Here is a 17695-nt window from a genome sequence, read left to right as displayed (position 1 = left end):
TGCTGCTGATCAAAAAAGACACATTTGACTTTTATTGGGCTTTTTAAAAAAAAAAAAAAATGGCTGAACATAATCTTTTCTATTTTGGTAAAACGCCCTCCTCAGAAGGGAAGAGTTGATGTTTTCATTTGCCACTGGAATACTTTGGCTTTTAAAGACATTCTCAGGGGGTTGTCAGCAGAAATGAAGTTTGAGCTTTTCCTTTGTTTTGTTGTGCTTTTTTTTTTCCCCTTCCTGTTAAGGCATTTTAAAAGAGTAAAGCTGTGAACAAAAACAGTCCAGTGAAGAAAAAAACAAATACTGAAATCAACTGCAAGATGCCAGAGGGCCCATCCAAAATACAGACTGCTGTACCTCAAAGTGAATGCAAAAGGAGAATGCAAAAGCTAACTGTGCTTGTGAAACACCAAGCATCCTATGATAGCTTTTACCATAACATAGATTATGAAGAAACTGTCCTGGCTAAGGAAAGAAACAGAAAAACAAACAAACAAACAAAAAAAAAAACCGACCAAACCAAACCAAAAATCCCCTGGCTGTTTTCTACTTCTATAATAGCACCTCCTGTAGATGGCAGTACAGTCTCTATAATGTAACTGAACAGAAACATCTCCAAAAAGTTCCTGGCAGACAAGAATCAGCTCGTGACTGAGACACAAATCCAGACTTGTCACACAGACACAAACACAACAACTCTCTGAAGCCCAGGAGACTTGAGTTTCTCAGGTGGCTTTCTGAGATCTCTGTGAATCACAGATTCATTTGAGTTGGAAGGGACCATTAAAGATTATCTAGCCCAACACCCCTGCAATGAAGGAACACCTACAGCTATATCAGGATACTCAGAGCCTCCTCCAGCCTGACCTTGAGTGTCTCCAGGGATGGAGTTTCCACCATCTCTCCGGGCAACCTGTTCTAGTGAAAGACAAATATGCTCTTCTCCAACTTTTTATATTACCGCACACTGTGAAGCAGAAAAATGTTTTTTCTGCTATCAAGTAACAGTAAAATCTGTCCTGTCTTCTTGTTTCCACCACCACAGTAACCCAGTTGCATTCAGAAACAGTGAGGCTCATTTCCTCCTCCATCCACACACACATGTGCACTCTGGTGAACTCAGCTCCCCACCCAGGAACCAGGGCAGATAAGGCATTAGTAAAAGTCTCTGCAGCAGCCCAACAGTTGTCCCAGCAGTATTCATGGAAGCACACTTCCCATCTCACGTTTTTAGGAGAGAAGGCTTAGAATTGCTGTTGTAAGCTAAAGTGCCCAAATGTAGAGGTGAATGGATTAGCCCTTTTATCAATCCCCTCCCTGGCAGTTACTTAATAGCAGTTATCTTAAAACACAGTTGGAAAAAAGGGAGATAGCATCGAAGTATGGTTGCCATTGTTGTATATCCTAAGGACACCATAAGGCTTTTGATACTCCAGAACTTTGTGCTCTGGGCATCACTGCTGCAAGTAATAGCCCCATGACTCACCACTCGGGACACACTCCCTACAAGTGAACAAAAGACACTGGATTGCTGCAGGTGTCAGTGAATTCAGGTGGATGAGGGTGACCATGTGAATGGGAGGTCCTGTAAAAACAGCTTTCAAAGCTGCCTTCAGATGAGCCCCAAGGAAAGAGCACACTTGCTGCCATAACCCCTCCTTTCCAAGGACCACAAATGATATAAATACTGCAAACAAAATAAACAAATGCTGTTTATGTGTAACAATAAGATTTTCTCTATGAGTTGCAGGAAGTTTGGGCAGCACAAAACAAACCTATTCCAAGAACAGAAGCTTTGCAATGGCAGCTGCATCACTACAGAACACACAATTTTCCAAGGACGTGTTGAAATAAACAAAAATGTAAAAGGAAGGGTCCCAGAAATAAACCAAGGCTCTACAGAGGAAGTTAGTATGCACAACCACACTCTAAAATATTCCAGTATGTTCCAAGATGAGGACATACTAATGCACAACACCCAAGTAAAGTCTATCAGGAGCATTCAAAGAGAAAAAAAACGTGACCAATAGGGTATCTAACTAGGATTTTTTCATTGTCCCTTATGTCACAACGGCCATATTCACACTGCCATATGAAGATTTAATTGCATGCTGCATACTGACAGAAACTCAAAGGGCTCAGCCTGGGACTATGTGTTAGTTCAGATAAGGTTCGTTTAGCCTCCTCTATTTGCACTTAGGAGGCTCTTGTTCCTTTTGCCTGCAAAAGCTTTTTACGAGGACTGCTCTGAAAGTACTGCCTCCTATTTTATTATGTTGTCCCACAACATCAGAGGTGGATGTTGGTGGTATGGCAGTAGAGGTTCAACCTTCCCACCAATATCCTGTTGTTGCAAGGCGTCAGATGTCAGCAGAAGGGCAGTCTGACAGAAGGGCATCTGACTGGAAGTGGATGGAGCAAAGGTGTGTCACTGAATTCCTTGACAAAGATAAAAATGCTACCCGCTGACATTCAGTGATGTTTGCTGAACATTTTATAGAGACCAAACAGTGGATATGAGCACAGTGAGGCAGACGGTGATGCATTTCAGCAGTGGTGACAGCAACAGTGGGTCACCTCTGCTGGTGCAGATGTTTACAAGTGCAGCGTGCAGCCTCTTGTTCATCACTGGTGAAAATGCGTAACTAATGGTGGCAACCATGTTGAAAAACAGTGTTCTGTAGCTGAGAAAACTTGACTGCTGTAAAACATTTAAAATGAAAGAAGAAATTTCAAAGCAGAGATAGGCACTAAATTACTTCCAGTTAAAATGTCTCTGGATATCATTGCCCAGCTAAAACATAAAATAAATGTAATAAAATCCCTCTCTTCGAAAGCAGGTAGACAGAGACCTCCTTGGAAACCTTGCCCCTATTTTTACTGTGCTCCAGTGTTCCTTATGGGTTTTCTGGTGCCTGCATTCACTCAAGTCAGTTTCAGTTCATGTCTTTTATTGTTTCTCCCCACCTTTCTTAACATGGCTGGGAGCTCTGTGGATCAGTAATATTTCTCTGAGCAGGTTGATAGGATGTAGTCTTAGATAACATCAGCAAGCTGACCCACACCAAGGTACCTCAAGGTGCTTGTGGAACAATTAACTGGTACTCAGAGCAGGGAGAAACTTCAGACAACATTCCCAGCCACTGTGGTGCTGAAAGGGGACTCAGCTAAGATTTATACATGAACACTGGCCCTGCATTTGTAGAAACTGATAAAATCCTTCTTCTCTTTTCCTTAACAAAAACCATGACCTTGATGCTCCTTACAATAATTACATAGCCTCTAAGCACCTGCTAAATGATTTACTCAGTAGTGATAACAGTCAACTCTTATGCAACATTACTTTTTAACTGATTGAGTAAAACCAACAACAGAGTGGCTTAAAGGTGCACCTCATTCACTATTTGGCCTCCCTGTCTTCTCCAAAAGGCTTGCACAAAGACCTGACCCAACATTCTGTGTCTTTCCCTGCCTCATGGCTGCCAGAGCAGTCAACCTGCATACAACTTCTGGCAACTAGGCCACAACTGGCCCTAGACTACCAGCTTTTCAATGTCCCATATTTCATATGTAAATGTAAAATGGGCTCATAAACTCATACTCCTTTGACAAAAACAGAAAGCACCATGTCATGCAAAGATACTAGGCATTACCAGCTGTAGGAATAAAGGTGTGAAACAAGTGCTTTTTGCTTGTGGAAGTCAGTTCTTGCACAGTTTCTAGTAAGAGAAGAAATGTTTAAGAAACCTGGACAGCTTACAAATGGCAAAAGCTGGGACTCTAGTCCATTCTCCAATCCCACACGCCCATCCCAATAGTAATAAATCACTGACTTTAAGTTTCCAGCCAGGCAAACTAATTTTGGCAGATAGTCAGAAGTGTATGGTTTCAAATGCAAATGCACAGGTTTCTTTTTTGTTATATATATACATATTTTGTTTTGTTTTGTTTTTACATGGCAGTTGACTGGCAAGAGACAGAAGGAGAGGTGTGGTACTTATTTTTTTATTCCCTGAACTTTAAACTGGTTATTTGCACAGCAGTCTTTCCTGCTTATGCGAATTAGGATGTAACATATTCAGCTCCACCTCTTTTTAATTATAAACATAAAAACAGATCAAAAGAATCGTCTGAAAAATACCATAGCAGTCTTTGATACGGACAAGGAAGATCTTAAGACTTTTGTCAAGAAAGACAAAGGACACTGACAAGTGATTATCTCTTTCTGTTCTTGGAATACTTGTTTGCAGACAAAATTGAACAAAACCTCCAAAATAACATCACAGATAAGCCCAGAGGATGTTTATTTTGCCCGAAGCAAAAAGATTATGATGTTTGCCAGCACCAGCATATCGCTAGAATCATAGTGTGACAGCACATCTGTGTAACTCTAGCCTGCTTGAAGCAAGGGGACAAAGGAACAGTAACACTCCAGGTGGAACCAAATATATTTAACCTGCGACAGAAATGTCACGCAGTGCACAAGGGGGGGATGCTACAATGTTAGAGATCAGTAAACAAATCTATTCAAGCCTATCCAGAAACGATAGAACACTGAATTTATAATCCCAACAGCTAAAAGGAGAGGAGGAAACTGCTAAACAACATGTCGTGGCTCAGATTGAAGAAAGAGCAAGCAAGACATGTCCCCAGCCCTGGAAGGGCTTGTGAAATCTTACCTGCGTGATCCAGGACTGGGCTGTTGGCACCACAGGTTTGGTACAGTGAAGCAAGGTCCTTTGGAATGTATGTTTTAAAGATATTTAAAATGTCCAAACGTTTCTCATGCCCATCTGATCCCAGATCCTGTTTGTTGGAGTGTAAAACTGAGGAGACTCCTGCTGCACCAGGCTGGGGCTGCATCAGTGGACTTGCTCGTGTCACGGCTGTGCAGTTTGCCAATGTCCTCATCTCATTCCCAGCCTTTATGTGAGACTCCCTCTGAGGCACCAATGGCTCTTCATGTTTAGTGTACTGCTCGCTTTTGCAAAGGGGATGATACTGCGGTGGTGGGTTGTATTTGGCCTTCATGGAATCAGATGCACAGTGCTTACCTGAAGGGAGAAAACCAGTACTTCCCTGGGAAACCACGTACTTTTCCACTTGTTTACTGTTGGTAGGCTGCATGCTAGGCCTGGATATGACTGTCTGAGTAGGCGTTATGCTTCCACTATAGGCTCCCATTTGCATAAGTTTGGAATTTGCTTCATATTTATTTTTCAGCGGAGGCTGTTGTGCTGCTGTGTTGTATTGCTCCTGTGAATGGTTTACTTTGGGCTGTCTGTACCCATCCAGACCTGATAAGCAAGGACCACAGTGGCCAAATGCGTGACTGTCCTTTGATTGATGCATACTTCCAGACTTTGCAGTCATCCCAACAGGAAGAGAACTGCTTTTGGACCCTGGTAATGCACTTGGCACTTGAGTACGTGTAAATCTGGCAACGGGCAAAGGCTGGCATTCCTTACCACCAAGAGCAGGAGGGGGACCAGTACGCCCACTCCTTGCCAGGAAAACCAGGTTGTTTTTAATACTCTTGAATCCATTCTGTTGAACCCATGGGGGTACCATTGAGTTGCAGCTGATTTTGTGCAAAATTCTTTTGTGCATCCACAGGACCTCAGGGTAGTAGGTCTTGTGACTGCAGAAAGGGCATGGGTAGATAATTAAAGCAGCCTGCAAGGATATATTCAAATTTTTATTGCATGAATTATCCCTTGTTGATTTTTCACTCAAATCAAGTGGAGCTGCCTCTTCAGCTTCAGCACCTTTTTCTATCAGAGGATGCTCCCTGTGTAAGTCTAGTAAATTTTCTCTAGAGTGACTAGCTTGCATTTCAAGTGATGTTTTCAAGTCCATGACCATGTTTGAAGATGTCTGGCCCACACCTGAAACAAAGCCAGCAAAGTGACTGGAGCAAGGAAGCCCTTGGCTGTGGTGAAATGCAGGCATCTTTGTATCTGCGGAACCTTTCAGATCCTGATATTTTGAAAAGGGCTCCTTGATGACACTCTCCACTGCGGACACCAATGCTGGAATCTCTGGTTTAGATTCACTGGCCTCATTTTCTCTGGTGTTGTGGCTTCCCAGCTTCATAGTTTCCTCCATCTGAGATGTTACCATGGGGGTTTCCTCTTCAGAAAAACTGCAGCGGTATGGCTTTTCATCTGAATGGGACAAACAAAAAACATAATTGTCACTTAATGGAAAAAGAAGTACAGCAGACAAAGCAAAAATCAAAAATAAAGTAAGGTAGAAGGATGAAAGAACAACTTTGGAATTAATATTGTAATGACATATTACAATGTGTACTGTAAGTGTACTGTATAAGCAAGAAAACTGTGAAATAAGACACAACTGTTTGATTCCCTTTTAACAATCACTGTGAAGTCTGGACAAACTCTCTAATGCTGGACATTTTGAAGACAAAAACAATTCAATAATATGCCCACGTTAAAATTCTGTGACTCTAAGAAAGATAAACAAATATGCAGCCATTTAATTCTTTAACAAAAGCAAAGATAATGGAGCCAGATAAGACTGACCTAGTTAAAGGTCTGTCAGCATTTCCATTACAAGCCCCTATTTTCAAAGGGTTTATAACCTTGGCTCTACGCTGAAACCAAGAATATAAGCAGATAGAGAATACAGAATAAATTGCTCACTTAAGAGAGACTTTAGCAGTGGCCCAATATAAAAGATGAGTCATGGAGAACATAAACTTTAGGTTTTCTGTCCGTTAGCTTAAAGCAGACACATTTTTATTTTAACATATGTTTATGTTTTGAGTCAAACTTTAGGTAAATTTTATGACAGCTCAATCTACTGATATAAAGAATTCATTCATTGTCAGCCACCGAGATTACAGAATTCAAGCCAGACCTTCAATTCTTCTCAGTTTCTCCTTTGCCTCTCAGCTCTCCAGAGCAAATTTATCTAACACATGTCCTGGAATGGGAACATACTGGGCAGTAATTAAAGCAATTTAGAGGGAAGCAGAAGAATAGGATTTGTTTGCTGAGAGTGCAGTTACCTCCACCCGCTAACACAATGCTTATCTCTCAGAGCTGCTGATAAAGTCGTTGAATCCCTCCAAATCAGTTCACAAATCAATCCCAGAGAGATTTTCATCACAGCAGTAATGCTTACTTCACTGAATCCATTTAACATGTAACTGAATTGAATCATCTGACAAACTTTCAGTTTCAATTAACATGCAGTTAATGAGCCTCTGCCAGGCAAGTGTAAGGAGACTATGCTCCATCTAAAATTCCACCAGTTCAAAGAGGAGTGGTGAGAATGGGAAAGGAGCAAACTGCTCTGTAGCTGCATATCCTCTCCCATCAACTCATAAAAGCGCTTCAGAAAACCAAGTGCTGTTCCTTAGCAAGATGCAGTGCCACTGGCATTCTTCTAAACAGCAAAATGGAAGAAGTATGTCTCCTGGAGTTGGAGTTTCACTTCAAAAAAAGTCTACTTAACCTCATCTTCAATTTAAGGAGCAAAAAAAAAAAAAGAAGAAAAAAAAAAACCAAACCCTAAAAATCATAGAATGGCCTGAGTTGGAAAAGGACCTCAAGGATCATCAAGCTCCAACCCCCCTGCCACAGGCAGTGTCACCAACCTCCCCATTCAACTCTAGACCAGTCTGCCCAGAGCCCCATCCAACCTGGCCTTGAATACCTCCAGAGATGGGGCATCCACAACCTCTCTGGGCAGCCTGTTCCAGCACCTCACCACCCTCACAGTAAAGAGCTAAGTAATTAGGTTAAAAATAACCCATAAGATTTCAATCCTGCAGGGCTGAGTGCTCACTCTGCCGAGATCATTTTCCTTTCAAACTCTCCAAGGGGATAAACTCAGGAAAAAAACACATAACCCCCCAAACTTGTTTTTCCTGTGTTGCAGGGGGCAGGGTTTTGGGAAAGCACATGCCTGGCACTACTGGCTAAGTTTACAGTTTGAAACAAAGACGCTGCATGCAGCAGCGAAATCCGATGCTGCACATCTGCGTTACTTTCAAAGCACATCCGTCAAAGCCAAAATATTTGTGCTCCTAAATAAGATTTTAAGGCTTCCTTTACGATCACAAGCAGTGGGTCCTTTGATCACCGCAGAAAATAATGAAGGAAAGCAAAACCAAATCATTCAATCGCAGCAGCATTCAGTGGGGGCTGAACCAGCCTCCAGGCTAAGCTCAGCCCAGCACAGAGGCACCGGGAGTGTGGAACACTCCAAATGTGCTGCCCCAGCTGAGGAGCCTCAGTGACTCCTCCATCCTCACAGCTGTTATCCCATCATTTTGGTCAACTTGGCTGTGATGATGGTGTACGGCCACAGAAGCTGTGGGAAGCTCTGCCTATCTCTGGTGCTCCTTGGTGCCTTCTGACTTTGTCCAAACCCACACACTGTGCTGTTTCAGCCAAACTGACTGAGGCAGCCTGACGCTGAGGTATAGCAAGGTCTACACCTCTAAGACTGTGCTTAAGGAGAGGGGAGGATACAGATGGACAGATCACAGATCTGTGTGCTCTAACAGTTGGGTAGAAAGCCTGGGAGGTGGCTATGGCCCTTTTTGGCCCTCCCAGGTTAGTGCAGCTAACAAGAAAAAGGGATTTTCCAGGTGGGAAACATAGCACAGAACATGAAAATGCACGGCGGCGGTGATGAGGTAAACCTGGGCACTCCCACAATTGCTGACATCAGACGGTGCCAGTGCAACACACGAAAATCACAGAATCACAGAATGGCCTGGGTTGAAAAGGACCACAATGATCATCTAGTTTCTACCCCCCTACCATGTGCAGGATTGCCAACCACCAGACCAGGCTGCCCAGAGCCATATAACACAGCTTCTAGCACCTTACAGTAGCATCTTGGTACGTTCAGTTCTGGTGGCTCACATAAACACTACTAAACATTATCAGAAATAATTTTAAAGATCAAATAAGGAGCTTCAATAGCAGTATTTGTATTAATTGCTTAAGCAATTAATGACAATTTTAGCTTCTAGCAATAAAATGACAGAAAAAAATATAATTCTAAAATCAGCACTAAACAAACACATTGCTAGCTCTCTCCCCCATGATGTGCACACACACAGCCTAAGTTTCTATGGATGCCCTCCCACCTGCCCCAGGGACCCGACACCCACAGCAGCTCCAGGGATGCCCCATCCCCATGGTTTATTGGGAAGCACAGGCTGGGTGCAGCAGGCAGCAAGAGCTGGGGGAAGAGGGGATGCAGGCAGAAGGAAGGGGAGACAGCACGTTGCCCAGTAATAGCATCACAACCTTTTTAGAAAAATAGATGAAATTTATTTCTGCCCGCTCCCAGCCGCTTGCCCCAGCTGAAAAGGGGTACTAACAATCCTTTTAAATCACTGGTATAAAATATTGCTCTAACCAGTGCAGTGCAGGCATTACTGTCACCAGAAACTTTCGAGATTTTATTATGGCCAGGTCAAAGCAAAAAGTCATGAATGGGATGCCTTCTGCACAATCTCCAGGGACTATAACTCATGTTCTCCATTGAAAGACTTCTTGGCTAAGCACTCTCTCACTTTCTTCCCTAAAGACTTTGTCATTGTCTTATTTTCATCTTAATTCCTTTGCTTATTACCCAAACAGCAGTTTATCTCTAGTACTTGAGAGTGACAAGGGTCCTTTTACCCCAGCCTTAAAGCATTACAGGTTTTGTGCGCTGCAGTCAGCCAGCCAACACTTGCAGCAGAGGAATTTTGCCAAATGCTCAGGAAAGAGGTGGCTGCTGATGCCATCTCATGCCTTCAGTTTGAACATAGCTTCAGATATTGGCGCTCTTAAATTAGATGTAAAAGCTTGTCTTTAGGATTTTTTGGACGTAGCTTAAGACAAAACAGATCACAGCAGGACAAAGTAGAATAGCTTAAAACGCTATATGGGAAGCACAGGTCCAGAAATACAGGAAGACCTGGGGATTCAACCACTTCTTCAGAAACACACATCTGACTTCTACTCCTTAGTTACATATCTTACACAGGCAAACAAAAGAGAATCCAATTCCTCCCCACGCAACGCTCTTCTCTCCTCTTCCTTCTCACAAGCACAGACTCCACTTATTTCCTCCCAGCTCTGACCTCCTCAGAACCAGAATTCAGAACGGGCTGCACAGCTGTTTTAATTCATGAGGCTTCCTATACAGTAAACCAGGCTACAAGCCTGAGGACAATGAAACTGTGATTTCTATTCAGAATCTATTCAGAATAGCAGAACCATCTAGAAAATGGCCCCTTTTCTGGCTAGCACTGTAACACTAAGAGTTGAGGGAAAGGAGCAGATGTGATGTGTTTGATTTTCAGTAAACATTTGTTAGTGATTAGCACTTTGATAGGATTGCTACGTCTTTATTTGGAAACTGAAAATAAATTCTGATAAAAGCAAAAGATAACACTGGAAAAAGGTGCAGTATTGCAAAGATCTGTATATGGGCCTATTTCACGTCATATTTTCCTTAATGATCCAGAAGAGACTCTAGATAGCATGCTAACTGAAGTTTCCAGGAAATATGACATTTGGAGGAACTGCAGAAATAATGGGGACAGGGAAGTAACGCACAGGGACTTGGAGAGAATAAAAATGCAGTCTGAAAATAATCAAATGAGATTCATTCTGAAAGAAAGCAGGCTAAGACAAGTGAAGGGAAGCGATCCAAAAACCCCATGCAGTGGGAGGGCGAAATCTGGGATGGAGCAATGCTGAAAAGAACAGATGTTACAGGAGACAACAAGTTAAATAGGAGTGTACTAGGTGAGGTTCTTCAGTGTAACTTTCAGAAACAAAAGCATGCTATAAAACTAAAACTACTCCTCTAAAAAGGACACTTACATGATGGCAGTGCCAGCTGCATTGTTATATGACCATTAAACCTATTATATACACCGCAATCATGGGCAGTACGGAACAGCCTGCATCAAGTACAGTCCATGGCAAGGGGAAGAGGCAAAAGCAGGTATGCAGTACAAAATTGTGGCATTCTACCCCCAGAAAAGAGGGCCCATCAAAAACACACCACTCTCAGAATATCTGTACAGACCTGCAAATATGAACAAGTTTGGAGGAGTTCCAAAGAACTGTGACAGAAAAGTAACCAAGTACGAAATAAAGATTAAGAGTAAAATGTCCCTAACCTCGCTGGTGGAAGACAGCAAGGTGACAGGCCAGCGCCAGGTTCCCAAAGAGAATTATGTCATCCTGAGCACTGGAGTGTATCACAACAATAAGATATAATTGCAAACAGGAAAACTTCCAATGACTAAAAAAATAAACTCCCAGTTGTGTGTATTTGTAGAGTAAATATCAAGGGAAGAGTTGGAACACCACACAGAATGTGAAACTTAGATGAAACACTACTTATGTAGGATAAAAATCATTCATTTTCATAGGGAGACAGAAAGCATGACTTAGTTCTTCCCTTTGCTCTACTCACACAGAAAACCAAATCCCCTCCTAAGCTGATATCCACACAGTAAGGCTGAGTTGTGCACACACACCAAAAACAGACTTTTCATACTACATCCCCACAGGGTTAGCCAAGAGAGGAACTCCTGGGGAATTCACCAACGAGCCCTGATCCTGTTTAGCAGTGTGCTGATCCTTTGGGCACAGTTCACGTTCTGTTCTGTTGAGTATTATTTGCTTCCCAGTGGCAATGCCCTGTCCCAAGGTTCTTATCCCCTACACCACCCGTTTTTGGTCCCAGCTGCATTACATAGCAGAACCCCAACATGAAGCTAAAGTGGATGCGAGGTGAGAGACAACTCCAGTGCACACTCTTAGGTTTCCTTACAGCACAAGGCTGCTTGCTGCAGTGAGATACTAGGAAGAAAAAGTTATCTTGTTTTGTTACAGCCAGCGTCTCATCTGAAAAGCTCACCTTGCTCTATATGTAGTTGGATATTTTTAGATGCAGCTGCAACAGCTTCTCAATAATTCACAAAAACAGATGAACACGATTAGACTGGAATAGTCAATACAGCGTGACAGGGCACGCTAGCAGATAAGAAAGTAATAGTGAAGGATAAAAAGCACACGACCAACTAATAACCCTGCTTCCTCTTGAACTAATATTAGAACGAGGGTGTTTTTGGCTGACGTTTGAAGTTTTTAACAGTGCAAACCAAATATACCTCTTGAGACTGAGATGCTGCCCAATACAGGGGATTCATCAGTCTCCTAATTCTCCCCACCCCATAATGATTTCACTGAAGCTATGACGGAGGGAAAGCCAGAAGTCAGCCGTGCATAGAAACAACTCCAAGATGCTCCAAGACGTCCTGTTTTTTTCCCAGTCATCTGGTCACGAACAAGAAGTTTCTGTTTAATACCACACTGCTTTTCCTTATTGTTATCAGCAGCTTTTTTTTTTTTTTTTTTTTTTTTTCTTGACTACATACTGGGGACTTACCTATTCCCTTCTAAGCTACGAGCTGTGTATTTGTAACAGCACTATATTGTCATCTTCAGGAAATGACACCAGAGGCAATGGGAATGCTTGACCGATGCACCATTTTTAGCATACTGATCAGACTAGCTGCCCTGTGGTTTAGCTTTGTTCATGATCTCCATTCTCCTTTTATAAACCTTAGAGTTCCTAAAATGATTCTCAATTACCTTTTTTAATCTCATGTCTTTCAATTTCAAGACAAGGATGCATGATGGTCATTGTCAAATTTTTACTAAACTGGGAGTGGATGTGGAAGACAAAAAAGCATCATCTCCCAAGAACAGGAAAGAACTGCAGATTTGTATCACTGTTTTTTGGTAGTGGCCTAGGGAAGGGAAATTATTATCTGAGCAAGGCAAATTTTAATTTCAGGAACCTTACACCAGCAAAATTTCCTTTCTTTCCACTCTTTTTTTCCTCAAACAGAACTATTCAATTAGAACTATGATGATTAAATGACTAATGCTTGGATCCCTACACATCAACGTTTATTGCAGCAGTATTATTCTTGAGTCACTTTTCTTGCACATTTGTTTCAAGCTTCCCTCTTCCTTTCTATTCCTGAAACAACAATTTATAGGCTTATACAAAAGGCCCATTTGTTTTATTTTATCAATTTTACACTTTGCAACTTTTAACTTCACACATGAGTTACTGTTTCTCCTTGCTGTTGAACATCTACATTCTCATGCTGCCCTAGCTCTTCAGAAATCACATCCCCAGCATGCAAACAGCCAACCGTCCCATCATATTGCTCACTTCTGCACAGAAGAACTGCGGATGGTCCATGAGATGAATGAGAAAAACGACAGCCCAGTCCAGAGCTCCCAACACTGATTCTCCATCTGACTAATCTCTCCTGCATTGTCTGGGAAGACACCTGCTGCTTGTGGAAACAAAACCCACTGAGCTCTTATAATCTGGGCAGCAGAAAACATGAATAGGCAACCATCAGTCTAATTCAATAAAGTTTGCTCAGTGCTGGATTGCACATGTTGTGGGTTGTTGGCTTTTTTTTTTTTTTTTTTTTTTTTTTAATTATTTCAGATTATTATTATCAGAGCCACTGACTGCATTAGTTTTGCACTTTGGAAAGAATGTGAAAGGTCACTGAGCTGATCAGAAAAAAAATACCAAAATTTTTGTTGATTAAATTTGAAACTTAACCTTTAAATGTGAGTGAAATCTGAGTCTGAGAACAGTTACGGTAAAGCACACAAAGGACCTCTTCTACAAGGTATTCCCTAGCTCAGTAAAATTACAAATTCCTTTGCACAGCAGAAATGCTTGAGAGTTATGTCACACTTCAAGGATCACTTTTTTTTTTTTTAAAGGGGCCTGAAACCACCCTCCACCCACACAGCTCCAGCTGCAAATGCCTGCAGGTTTACTGGAATTTCAAGCACTATCTGAGAATATGTACTAACAAAATAACAGAGGAATTAAGAGGGGAAGGGCATCATGTCCAAAGTCTGGCGGAAGCTTGTGTTGATAAAAAAACAGCATGAAAGTTCACAGGGAACTTTTTCTTTCTAGCTACTTGTATTTTTCCTCAAAGAATATTTGGCTTTGTTTTCTAGGGTACTGATGCTACAAGCCTTTCAAAGGCCAACTGATTGCAGAAGCCCCTCCATGTGCAAATGACTCTGCTCTTCCTTTGCATTTCTTTTTATCACCCTCAGCTTCAGAGGTGCTGGCAAGCTCATGCTGATGCCTAAATTCAAGCTCTCTTCTGGGACCTGTCTTCCAGGTATCAGCCTGAACAGATTCAACACAGACTTTTTCTTTTTTTAATCTCAGAGTGAGGGAGGGAAGCATCTGCAGTAGAACAGAGAACAAAGTACAAGCGCACATGTGGGCAAAACGGCTGCTGCTGGCAGCGTGCCACTGACAAACACCACATTTCCAGTGTTTATAGTGTCACTGAACACCTCCTCAACTGCGATTTTGGTAAGTCATTAGATACATGGTACTGATGAATTTTGGACAATGGCAGAGCTAGTGCTCACTCACCAACCCTTTGGTCTCAGCATTCCTCATAAGGAATGCCACATCTTGCTTGCATCCTAAGCAGAGACCTGAGACAGCTTTCAGTAACCATCCTCAGCCATCACCAGTGTCAGGGGCACAGTGGGGAGGCTGGCACCATGCTGCTGGTGACATCAGCAAGCCCCCAAGCAGGGGACCAGCCTGCCCAGCCATGTCTCACAGCCACACACAAGAGCATCAGGCACGCATTGCCTCCGTCAGGCAAAGGAAAGTGAACTGTCCACATTGCACAGAGCTTTTGCACCTCTGTCACCATGTCAAAAACTGGCTTTTCTTCCTAAAAGAAACTTAATGCACAAGCACGTGCACAGGAAAACAGAGAGTCAAAGAATGGCTTAGGTTGGAAGGGACCTCAAAGACTACCTAGTTCATCAGGCAACCAGTGATAGCACCACATGGGTTTGAAAAGTACAGGTATCTTCACAGTCCTTTCACCTTCTGGATGGTGAGAGAATGGCAAGCACTTATCTACAAATTCAGTGGAATAGAGAGAAAGAGAGATGACTACTTACACAAGACTGGTGCAAAATGCTTTTAGACATGGCTTGCCAAAATGAAAACTGTAGAATTTGGCACTGCTTTAATATTACTGATCATGAAGTATTTAAAGAAAATTATGGGATATAAAACCCTTGGAATGCTTTGCAAAATTAGGAAGTAATTAGGCCAGATGATACCAATTTGACTATAACACAGTTTTGTCATAATTCCAGACTTAACAGCAATGCTGCATTAACTGGTCCAAAACTTAAGTGCAGTACTTCCAGTGCACTGCTAGGCATTTCGCTGTGTGTGGTCCTGCTTGTTAACTGCAGCACAGGTAGAAGGGGGGAAAAGGAAAGACTATTAACTCAGCAGGACACATAATTAAATTTGAGAGGGTTAGATTTGGGTGGTGCTTTTTCATTGTTATTAATCAAGGCACAAAAAGAGAAATACAAATGGTTTTGATGCAACAAAACTACTAGAAGAGGAGGTGGAAAACGGTGACTCAAATTTATTATTATATTTTCTTTTTTAAGCAAGTGGCAGCCTGCCTTGCCTGGACAGCCACTCCAAACACAGAACCATGCAGCTGTAAATCTTCCTGGAGATTTTCCCTTTCATTCTTACAGTCAGACATGCCACAATGTCTGCTCCACTGTGTCTTCTTGACCACCACCTGTTCTTCTTACTTCAAGTGTAGTAAGGAAAAAGGCGTTCCAGGCCAGGACTGTGGGCTGGCAGCTACAATGCACAGCTTAACATTCCTCAGCCAATATTTCATTTCTCCTATCATTTGTTAAGCGTGGGCAGCTTTTTGCCATATATCATAAAACCTGTTACTAGACCTGCTCAGTCTAAAAACAGAGGGTACAGCTGTGCTGCAGGCCAGGCTTCTGCCAAAATATCTGCAGCCAATGAACACAATGTGATAACAGAAGGAGCATGGCTACGGAAATACAGAGCTCTGCATGATCTAACTTACCTTGTTTCTCCTATCAAAGGCCATGCCACCAAGGCTGGTTCCTATGTTCAAAGCCTTACAGTCAGTCAAAGATCTCTACTCTGCACATCAGTCTTGTCAAAAGCAGTGGCATATCACTGAAAGGTGAACTTAGATTATAATTACAGGTATTCAAAAGTGCTCTAGTTTTTGGGTATAATTTATTATTATTATTATTATTATTATTATTATTATTATTATTTTCAGATTATGAGAGGGAAATGGAAGAAAATAGTGCTGAAATAATACGGAAGTCCAAAACATGAGATGTTGACTGGACAGACTGACATTGGTGGAAACAAGGGGGTCAGTGAGGGGTAAAACTGCAGGATCTCAGCTACCCCAATTACATGGGATGCAAGCACCAAGCCCAGACCTGGCATGCAGCAGCTCTTGTAGACCTGGTATGTCACATCTCTGTGCCATGGCAAGAAGGATGTGGCAGAACAGATGAGCATGGGTTGAAGTTTCCTGAGGTGAGGCTTGGTGGCAGGAAGGCTCCAAACTACTGATGGACCAAAAGTTGATTTTAACAGTTCTGCTCTGGCTGGACTGAAGGTGAACTGTAAGGGAACAAGGGTTATCACAGAGGATGGGGCTACAGCCAGAAGGGCAGCAAAAGCCACGCTGCTGAGGCCACCACTGATGTGCTGACTGCAGCGACGGCAATGGCCTTCATTGGGTGCTGGCTTCAAATGACCAAATGTGTTGTACGTGTGCTGCAAAATCTGAAGATTTGAGTGAAAAGCCTCAAGAAAAGGCTGAAAGCCCTGCTTGCCAGTCCCTCTGCTGGGCCTCTAGCATGCCAATGGTGGCATTTGCTCCAGCTGACCTTGAACGGCAATGATATTCAAAGGTTAGTTAATTGCTAGGTAAGTAACATTTCCTTTCCCTTTCCATCCAGCATCCTCCCTTGCTCTTTTGTGTAGAAAACAGAGGAAATGGTCACAATAACTATGGGAGGCATTTCCAACAAAGTAAATGGCCTTTCAGACCAGGCTTGAAACAACTCTGACAGCCTTGTGGAAATCACTAAAGACACCAGTCATTTACTGGCAACTTCAACAATACCCCTGAAGAGCTAATGGACAAAGAATCCTGCAACCCACCGCCAGGAACAAGATAACAGAAAAGGCAGTTGTTTGTGGTTGTTTTGAGCTCTACAGAGATTTCAGGGTTTTAATTTTTTTTTTTTTTTTTTCTGGTGCTTTTATACTGAGAGGTAAGTTTTAGAGCTCATGAGAGCACCAAAGTTAGTTACATTAGTTCTTACCTAACTGAAATTCTTGCTTATAAAATCTTTTGTAAACGAGCAATAAACAATAATTTTTAAGAAGTAATTCAAAAGATGTAAGAAATTTGAGCATTTATTCACATCCACCATGCAGGCTTCCCTTTTTAAAAAAGAGGAAGCCGTCTGGAAAGGAAGTCAGATGAGAATCATCCCATGGTGTGTAATGTAGATCAGAAAGGTCAGGAGACAGGGATGTCTCAAAGATGTATTGAAAAAAAGGAGAACTGGCTGTAAATGCATTTTATGAATCTTTCAAATAATAGAAACATTGTTATGCTAAAGGAAGAAGGGGAGAGAAATCAAATCCATTAGAAAAAAAAGAAGCAATAACAGCGCATCGCATTTAAAATAATTTTCATAGACAATGAACTAGTAATTCTGCACCT

At 42.1% G+C, this 17695-nt stretch overlaps 1 protein-coding gene across 3 annotated transcripts in view; it reads right to left on the bottom strand.

Annotated features, from left to right (window-relative positions):
* Positions 1 to 17695, bottom strand: part of ZNF516 (zinc finger protein 516) — a 102100-nt gene that overhangs the window by 11344 nt on the left and 73061 nt on the right. For all 3 annotated transcript variants that reach the window (XM_052703819.1, XM_052703818.1, XM_052703821.1), the window contains one exon: positions 4677 to 6164. In XM_052703819.1, the coding sequence (XP_052559779.1) occupies positions 4677 to 6164 (1488 nt within the window). The remainder of the gene's footprint in view (positions 1 to 4676; positions 6165 to 17695) is intronic.

The sequence above is a fragment of the Tympanuchus pallidicinctus genome, unplaced genomic scaffold (assembly GCF_026119805.1).
Source record: "Tympanuchus pallidicinctus isolate F22 unplaced genomic scaffold, pur_lepc_1.0 scaffold5, whole genome shotgun sequence".
Taxonomy (NCBI): domain Eukaryota; kingdom Metazoa; phylum Chordata; class Aves; order Galliformes; family Phasianidae; genus Tympanuchus; species Tympanuchus pallidicinctus.
This window is presented reverse-complemented; position numbering and strand designations above follow the sequence as displayed.